At 42.0% G+C, this 9,998-nt stretch overlaps 1 protein-coding gene across 1 annotated transcript in view; it reads left to right on the top strand.

Moving 5' to 3' along the window:
• Positions 1–3,174: 3,174 nt before the first annotated feature.
• The window catches only part of LOC310862140 (angiotensin-converting enzyme-like), a gene marked incomplete at both ends in the record, with an annotated part of 48,374 nt that continues 41,550 nt past the window's right edge, over positions 3,175–9,998 (top strand). The window contains 5 exons of the mRNA XM_083769875.1: positions 3,175–3,396; positions 4,266–4,436; positions 4,835–4,922; positions 5,376–5,519; positions 9,734–9,925. Of these exons, the coding sequence (XP_083626001.1) occupies positions 3,175–3,396; positions 4,266–4,436; positions 4,835–4,922; positions 5,376–5,519; positions 9,734–9,925 (817 nt within the window). The remainder of the gene's footprint in view (positions 3,397–4,265; positions 4,437–4,834; positions 4,923–5,375; positions 5,520–9,733; positions 9,926–9,998) is intronic.

Here is a 9,998-nt window from a genome sequence, read left to right as displayed (position 1 = left end):
CAGTGTGAGACCGGAGACTGGGCCAAAAGCACACACTCAATTCAATTCAATTCAATTTTATTATAGTGTCAAATCACAACGAGTTGTCTCAAGACACTTTACAACCAACAAAGATCCACCCAGAGCAAGCAATATTGCGAATTTGCGACAATGGCAACGAAAAACTCCCCTTTAGGAGAGGAGAAAACGTCAGGCAGAACCCGACTCTGGGGTGGGCGGCCATCTGCCTCGACCGTGTCGGGGGGGTAGAGGGAGAGAGAGAGAGATAGACAGAGAGAAATAGACAGAAATAGACAGGTGGGCTCCGTGGAGGGGTCTGGTCCACATCTGGTCCACATCTGGTCGAGCTCTGTGAGGCCGGGTCCAGGTCACACTTCTGGTGGGCTCCATGAAGAGGCCTGATCCACGGTCACACTCGGCAGTCAGTTGGGGGTTAATATTAGAGGTCCACAGAACTGCGACGGGGAGGACGAAAAGAGACTCCGGGGAGAGATTCCCCGGATGTTGGATTAGTGGCAGGCCTTACTGGAGCCTATATAGTGTATATTACAAGTACTGCTGGGAGACAGACCCACACAACAATGTACGACTATGGTATCCAGCTAGACTTGGAGACAACCCTAGCTATAGGCTTTGTCGTAGAGAAAGGTTTTCAACCTAGTCTTGAATGTGCAGAGCGTGTCAGCCCCACGGACCGAAGCCGGGAGAAGGTTCCACAGCTGAGGTGCCTGGGACCTAAACGCCCTGCCTCCTATTGTAACTTTTGATATTTTTGGGACAGTAAGCATTTTTGCATACTGTAGACCCACTGGTGTTCTATTTGGTTTGTAGGGATCAATGAGATCTTTGAGATATTGTGGTGCCTGACCATTGAGAGCTTTGTAGGTAAGAAGAAGAATTTTGAACTCTATTCTGTGTTTGACAGGGAGCCAGTGTAGGGAGGCCAGTGAAGGAGTGATATGGTCTCTTCTTCTGGTACCTGTCAGCACACGCGCCGCAGCATTTTGAACTAGCTGTAGGCTTTTCAGAGACTTACCTGGGCAGCCTGATAATAGCGAGTTGCAGTAGTCCAGCCTTGAGGTAACAAATGCGTGGACAAGTTTTTCTGCGTCATTTTTGGATAGGATGTGCCTAACCTTTGCAATATTTCGCAGGTGAAAAAAGGCAGTCTTTGAGATTTGTTTGATGTGCGATTTGAAAGACATATCTTGATCAAAGGTAACTCCCAGATTCTTTACAGTGGCCTTGGAGGCCAAGGTAATGCCATCTAGGGAAAAGTTCTCATCAGCTAGCTTGTCTCTTAGGGGCTTAGGGCCGATCACGATAACTTCCGTTTTGTCAGAGTTGAGGAGTAGGTAATTACGGGTCATCCAACTCTTTGTCTTTAAGACATGCTTGAAGTTTGACTAATTGGTCCGTTTCGTTCGGTTTCATCGATAGATATAATTGAGTGTCGTCCGCGTAACAATGGAAATGTATAGAGTGTTCCCTGATGATGTTGCCCAGAGGGAGCATATATAAGGAGAAAAGTATTGGTCCAAGCACAGAGCCTTGTGGGACTCCGTATTTGACCTTTTCACGTGTTGAGGAGCCATCATTGACATCTACACTGTTGCTTTGAGTTTGTGTCAGTCTATAACAATAAGAACCATAGTAAATTTATAGCAATTGTATGAGTTATATTAAATAACTACAAGAAATAAAGATCCTGTACCTGCATCAGTATTTTTTTTAATACTGTAACCAAACTGTATTGCAGACCAAAAGTAAAACACAAAACAGTTTTTTTAAATCTGATTTAAACAAAATAATAATAATTAAATTGAACAATAAATAGATTTCAAGAATAGAAATGTAAATGTTCAAACTCAGATAGTTTTAAAGTCCCGCAACACAAATTCCTTTAAATGTCTCCAATGACTAATGTATCAAAAAAGTATTCCCAAAAGTAATCGAAAAACTTAATTGTACAGCTTCTGTTTTCCCAAATCAAGTATCCATAAAGTCAGCAAATAAAAAGTCAATGCATTGCTCAAAAAGGGAAAAAAATGTCCCAACCTTCAAGTCACAAGGCCACAGCAGGATCCTTTGTCCAAATTGGTTCAGCACTAGACATGTTAGACCAAACTTCCTTTCTTCCACTACACAAAGTTCTCCAGCAGTCACAGTACTCATGAGTGGTTTAACAAGTTCTTATTCTGGTTTAGTATTGGCCTTAAAAGAGTCCCTTTAACAAACCACCAACAAAAACACTTTTTGTTTTTGATACCTGAAATGGTATGCCTCACTTCCTGTAGTTTTATAGCTGTTCCTGATAGCTCATTACATCACTTCCTGGAACTATTGCTAACATGCTTTTTAACCACAGTGGAAAGCTTGGTGACGCAAGGTTACAGCTTGTCAACAGAGAATTAATTATCATATTCAACTACACAAAACAAAACATTTTTTTTCGTTAAATATTCATCCATATTTTAACCAATATATTCCCGTGTCCAGTAGGTTATGTTTCGTTTTCTTTCCATACTCATTCCAGAGCAGGAAATATTAACACAATTATGTGGCAAGTCAAAAATACAAACATTGTGTAAACTTTGTGCAGGCAACAAATTGATTCCAATCGTGGTGCCAAAAGTATTGAACACAAAACCATTGACTTAGGCCAATATATGACCTAAGTCACACTCTTATAAGAGGCGGGCAACAGTTGGTCAGAATGTGTTATGGACATGGTATAGCCCCTTGAGATGCATCATCTCATCCTATGCTGTTGTGAATTGAAGTTTCCTGACCGCACATGCATGCGGTCAGGAGTTGCAGACAGTTGGGCCTCATGCTTGACTTGGAGCTCACTGCCATTCTTCCCCGTCCACAATTACATGACCAGCTATACCTCACAAAAACAGACAGCAGCTCATCAGGTTCAACGGTCTTTGAGTCATGAATGAATCACCACACCAGGGCTGGGAGGCTGGGAGGGGGACAGTGAAAGACATCTTTAAGACAACAGCCCCGGGGGAAAGTGGTCTCTCACCTCACTGGAGAAAACTATAACTACACTTTGTTTTAGCCTCTTATTCAACAGAGAGAGAGAGAGAGAGAGAGAAAGAGAGAGAGAGAGAGAGAGAGAGAGAGAGAGAGAGAGAGAGAGCGAGAGAGAGAGATAGTATTAGAATGGTCAGGTTCGTGTGGTCAGCTGTGCTCCTGTTGCCAGTCCTGGCACTGTGCCAGGCTCTGCCAGCCCACTGGCTTCCTGGGTGTTACACCAACACCACGGTGGACGTTGCCAGGTTCCTAGATGACTACAACAACACTTATGAGCAGGTCCGCTACCACTCCGCCTTGGCCTTATGGAATTATAAAACCAACTTGACGGACTTCAACTCTCAACTCCAGGTGGGTACAACAACAGAGATCCACCTCTGCAGATCTCTCTGCAGAGATGCAGAGGTAGCTTTAGGGTCACATATATGTGCCTACAGACGTTCAGAGCAGTCAGCAGCGTGGTGTTTAGTTAAGTGGATCGCTTGCCTGAACCGGTTCCTTACTTCCTTCTGATTGCAAACATGCACACGGTCGGGAGCTTCCCTTTTTGACTAATAGCTCACCACTATTCAGCCCAATCCAGAAATATATGCCCAGCTTCCTCCCGAAAGCTGACTCAGCCTGAGTGTGTCTAGCAATATGTCATGTTCTGGTGAGGTGAGAACACAAAAGCAGGACAGCCAGGCAGGTGGTGATCAAACCCATGGTTGGGTGTTTTAATATAGGTGAACAATAGGCAACAAAGTCGTATGCACACCTGATAGGATATGCAAGTGATCTTGTCCTCATAGTCAAATGTATGTATGTCAAATGAGCTCACCTGTTGGGTCACATCCCTATCAACGAGGGCGATTGTGATTGGATGCTTTAAGGCTGCAGCTGTGTGGCTGTATACCTACTGTTCAGCAGATGCCTGAAGAAAGTCTTTGACTGAAACATTGCCTGTAAAAGGGTTCATATTGCAAGTGCAGACGGTGTGCGGTTCTTTGTGCACTTTATGTGCAATTTCTTTGAATAATAGGTGAACAGAAACAGATAATACATACTCAAACAAACATGAACTGACACCAAAGACCAAACAGTGACTCGAAAAGGACTGACTGGGGGTTGTGTAAACATTGAACCAATGGAAAGACTAAATAACTACAGTGGATGGAAGCCAGGATATTAGTTCAATTTCCTGAAAAGTAAAGGTTTTGGACATTATTGTCTTTGTGCAGGTGAAGGCCTCCATGGAGGCACAGGCCTACGACGAGGCCTGGGGAAAGAAGGCCAAGACTGTGTTTCCTCGAGCCTTCCTTCAAACCCTGACTGACCTCCAAGCCAAGAAGCTGATACACAAGATCAGCCTGCTGGGTGCTGCTAACCTGCCAGAGGAAGAGAGACAGCAGGTAACGTATCCATGCTGTTGGGCAGAAACCTCTCATGTTTTAACTTTGTGTGTTTTTGAGTGGTGCAACCACTCCAAGGAACAGCAATGTCCGTGTTCACCTAGGGGGAGAGAGAGGGGAGTTGCACCATCACTCAGTTCACAGTGGGTCTGATTTTTAATTCATGGCCTATTTGAATACTGAAAAGTAACAGTTTTGGACATAATGAGGTTTCCACCCGACAAAGACGATACATGACTGGATATACTGTGTTGTTATGTGTGTATGATTACGATACAGTACATGTAGCCAGATTTCCAGAATGCCAGATTTCCATAAAATTACATTTATTATTAGACATCAGATGTATATACTGCAATTAAACAATGATTGCTCCTCTTCCCTGTCTTGCTTTACAGTATAACACAGTTCGTAGCAACATGACCAAACTGTATTCAACAGCCAAGGTTTGTCCAAATCCACATGAGTGCTGGAATTCGGAGCCTGGTAGGTTTGTCAAACTATAATGTTCAGAATTCCAATTTAGATACAACACCACAGTCTATAATTGAATATACTGTAGGTGTCCAATGTCAAGTGAAACAGTTGTATTGTCTTTTTTGTCCTAATCTCTATCAACTCTGATCTACTTCACTGTACATGGTGCTGAAGATGGTGATGCAAAGCATAGACTTAGACTGAAAGTCACACAGACATGTGTTACAATGTTATTTGAATTTTAAACACCCAGTTGATGAGTATAGAGACTTGAATATTGTATGTCTTCACTATTCTGCACTGTAGGTGTGCTGAATCAGTTTTGTCAAGCTTGTGGTCCGAATGCAGCACTGTACTGTACTGTAGTGTTATAAAATATTAATTATATTACTGTACTGTGTATAGGCTACTGTAGTTTGTGTGTTTGAGGGTGTGATGGATGGGTTTGTTGTCCCTCTCTAGAGTTGACAGACATCATGGCCTCCTCCAGGAGTTACGACAAACTGCTGTATGCGTGGGAGGGTTGGCACAACGCAGCAGGAGTTCCTCTACGGAAGCTTTACCCCACATTTGTGGAGCTCTTCAACAAGGCTGAGGTGGCCGATGGTAGGAACCATTACTATCATCTCTGTTCCTGAAAGTATACCTCACTCATTCTTGAGATGAGGGACAAAAGTGGAAAAAACATGTCCATGACAGTAATAAATTAATTAATTAATTCATAAAAATAAAAGCACTTGCAAAGTTAAATGTAATACAGTTGTGTATTATTATGCCATTAATTTCATTATAATTGTTTTCATATGCCATCTGAATTAGTTAAAAGCAGGCACTGTACCCAAAAACGCCTGTATTTAGCCTGTCCCCAGCAAGTGGTCACAATTTCAAACTGCTAAAAAAGTGTCTAATACTGTCACAATCACATAAATATACATACTAAATTAAAGTAGATTGTCAACAACATAGCAAACAATATACACAGTTAATTTTAATTTATATTTTCCATTAGATATCTCATATCAAATGTGTGTCCCACGTCTCCCGTCAACTCCGTCAGGTTTTTTAAAAGTCTTAAATTAATCAGAAAATATTGTCGACAGATTTAGCCTGAAGACTCCTTTTCCAAGTCCCGTTTATATTTGTTGCAACAGTGGAGCACCTGGTCTGACAAGCATTCATTTGTTTGATATTTTAAACAAACAATGTTGATATCAATGAGGTCACAGCTTTTACATGTCAATTTACAATTTACAATTTAGGCATTTAGCAGACGCTCTTAATCCAGAGCGACTTACATTTAGGCAAGAACAAAAGCATGGGAATACATCACATAAAAGCATTTATCATGAAACATGCGTAAGCTAAGAAGGTAACAGTGGAATATCTATATGATGAAACTATACATACACTATACATAATAAACTATACATATTCACTACTATGCTATACATATGTACTATGGCGTGCTATGACTATATACAATACAATTATAGTGCTGTCTACATAACATGCTATAAGTCTAAGTCAAATGCTATCTAAGCCAACAGAAATTCTATCTAAGGGGTTAGGGTAAGTGCTATGGGCCATGATGGAGTCTGAAAAGGTGGGTTTTCAGGCTACGGCGGAAGATTGGGAGTGATGCTGCAGTTCTGACTGCAATGGGAAGTGCATTCCACAGTTTTGGAGCCAGAAGGGAGAAGAGTTTGGGACGTGTGGAGCGTTGTCCCGGCGTTTTTAGTGAGGGTACTTCCAGTTTCCCTGCGTTGGCTGATCTGAGTGCGCGGGAGGGTTTGTAGGGTTCAATCATACTTGTAAGATATGGGGGAGCCATACCTTTGGTTGCTTTGAATGCCAGCATCAGAGTTTTGTATTCTGTGCGGGCAGCGACCGGGAGCCAGTGGAGGGAGCGGAGCAGGGGGGAGACATGTGAGAATTTTGGCTGGTTGAAGACCAAGCGAGCTGCTGCATTTTGGATCAGCTGGAGAGGCTTAAGTGCACATGCTGGTAGGCCAGTAAGGAGGGAGTTACAATAGTCGAGTTTTGACAAGACTGTTGTCTGGATTAGGAGCTGGGCTGATTCCTGGGTGAGGAACGGTCTAATTCGTCGTATGTTATAGAGTGTGAACCTACATGTCCGTCAGGACATTATTATGATCTTTGTTAAGAATTCCAAAATAATGTTTATTATTTTAGTTTAGGGTTAGGTTTAGCTAACAAAAGAAGCAAAAACAAAATGGCTACATTGTACTACAGAGGGTTAAGATGAAAACAAATGACATTTTGTCAACTCCGTCAGACGTCAACTCCGTCAGGTTTTGTGTCCGACGGAGTTGACATGTATCTGACGGAGTTGACAAAAGTGTTCCTAAAACAATAAAATTATAGTTTTTGAATAATGGGACGTATTCTAATTTGGCACACAGTTAGAGCATGCCTTAATGAACATTTTTGGCTATAGGGCAGCCATTTTTCAAAATGGCCGCCACCTGCTGTTATTTTACATTAACTCAAGTTCTACACCATCTAGGATCTTGATTCTGGTGACTAATCATACATTTTCAAGGATGTGGGATACATTGGTACTATTTAGATTTGTCCTGTGACCATGGCAGCCATTGTTTTTCAAAATGGCCGCCACCTGCTGTTATTTTACAATAACTCAAGTTTTAGACCACCTAGGATCTTGATTCTGGCGACTAATAATACATTTTAAAAGATGAGGAATACAGTGGTACTATTTAGATTTGTCCTGTGACCATGGCAGCCATTGTTTTTCAAAATGACCACCAACCTGCTGTGATTTTACCAATAACCAAGTTTTAGACCACCAAGGATCTTGATTCTGGTGACTAATCATTACATTTTCAAGGATGAACTTTCTCTGGGAGGGGTCAGGGCTTATTTCAGGTGCAGGTTGAGTTGCTACTGACAGGACATTAAAAGGAGGTGGGCTTTCTGGCCTTTGACTTGTCCCTTTCAGGTACAGACGCACAGTTTGACTTCAATGGCCACTGCAGTGTGGCGTTGTATCTTGGTGGCCTCCTGCTAGTGTTTCGCCATCCTTCTCATGAGCTCTGTGTTCTGGGGCTCTGTTATAGTCAACTTACATTGTCTTGGCTGGAGATTGCTTTCCTGCAGGGTCCAGCCCAGTCTTGTGCAGATGGCTGCTGGCCCACCTGGAGGCCCCAACCTCACTTGTTCGGTTGGTGTGATTAGGTGGGGTGGTCTTCCCCAATCAGGATGAAGGGTTTGACCCTTTCAAACGGCAGTCTGGCCAAGTGTCTGTATTTAGTTGTGAGGCTAGATACAGGATACGATTGCTCACCCAGCCCCAGGTGACTTGAGGTGAAGGCTCCTTTGATTTGGTAACATTGCTTTGGTTGACATGCTGGGGACACACCCACCACACTGATGCCTTCAGTGTCTGCACATCCTGCCTGATAGTCCTGAAGGCAGATCTTCTGTCTTCAGTCTTTCGCTCACTGTTCACTGCTCACTGTTCACCTCAAGCAGGTCTTCAAGGTGTTTGCCTTTGCACAGGCTATATGGCTAGGACTCGTGCTTCAACCACTCAGAGAACTCCAACATGGGGTTGGTTGCTCCTGGGCCGCAGAGCATTGTGCGGCAGAATTCAGCTCTCATCTCTGGTGGCAGCTTGTTGAGGAGTCGTGCAACATGTGAGCCGCATCTAAGTTCTGTGTCTCCCTCTGGGCCTAGGGTAGACACTTGCTATTTTCCGTAACACTAATTGGTGGGGCTGTCCAAACTTGTTGTTTAGGTGTCAATGGGTCTCTGTTGGTGAAGTCGGGTCTAGGTGGTCTAGAAGATGAGTTAGTCAGGGGATATTAATACAATCTGGTAATAAATTCCTTATCAAGAATTTTTTTCACGAATGTGTTTGGAAGGGTGTCTACTAACATATCCCACATTGCTTTATCCACCCTAGGGGAACTTTTGACAGCTGCTGAAAGTTGGGGTACCAACAACAACCTATATAAGGCAAAATGGCTGCCATGGTCACAGGGCCAAAATAAATAGTACCACTGTATTCCTCATCCTTGAAAATGTGGGATTAGTCACCAGAATCAAGACCCTAGGTGCAGTCTAGAACCTAAATCAGTTAAACTTGTCAACTCCGTCAGATGTTCGTCAACTCAATTCGATGTTAAATCTTTTGTGCTTATGTATTGAAACACCAACTGAAATGATACGTAATGATGATTTTTCTTTTTTTTTTTACATGGTTTTCATGTTATAATATTGAAAATAATGGTTGAAATGACGGATTTGAGAAATTGGATATTTCATAATAGTGTGATATTGGAACAAAACAATATTAAAAGAATTGTATTACTTAACTTGATTACTGAAAGCCATTATAAGATAACTGAGGACTTTATATTATTGTTGAAATTATCAAATTCAATTAAAAGGGATTTTAGTGTGTCTGACGGAGTTGACATGATTCAGGTATTAAGTGCATAAATGTCCCATTTTAGAAAGAAATGTTATGCGAAAAACCTGTTCCTTCTCAAGATTGGTAGTTGAGACCTGTGTCTACAAAGACATCTATTTGATTTGAATGCATCTTAAAAAAATAAAAAAATCTAGTTTGAAAAAAGTTTTGTCCCTTATCTCAAGAATGGGTGACCTACAACTTTCCATATGAAAGGTTTTATTCATGCATTTTCCGATATCTTTACGATAGGTAAAATCTGACAGCACATGTTTTTATTTCATTCCTTCCATTTTAATTGTTTCTGCAGCGGGAATCAATACAAAGAGAAAGTCATACATGTTACCATTTTATCTTGTCAAAGGTTTTGAAGATGCGGGTGATTACTGGAGATCTAAGTATGAGACGAACACCTTTAAGGAGGACTTGGAGAAGATCTACAAGACCATAGAGCCCCTCTACCAGAACCTGCATGCATATGTCCGCCGCAAACTCTACAATCACTATGGGCCCAAATACATCAACCTTAAAGGACCCATCCCTGCCCATCTGTTGGGTATGCACAGCATGGAGCTGATCCATATGACTTCAAATTAGGCATGTAAGGAAACTTATTAAAACTGCTGACA

This window comes from Protomyctophum parallelum (assembly GCF_964188405.1).
Source record: "Protomyctophum parallelum genome assembly, chromosome: 7".
Classification (NCBI taxonomy): domain Eukaryota; kingdom Metazoa; phylum Chordata; class Actinopteri; order Myctophiformes; family Myctophidae; genus Protomyctophum; species Protomyctophum parallelum.
The sequence above is the reverse complement of the archived record's forward strand: the minus strand, read 5'-3'. Positions and strand labels throughout refer to the sequence as shown.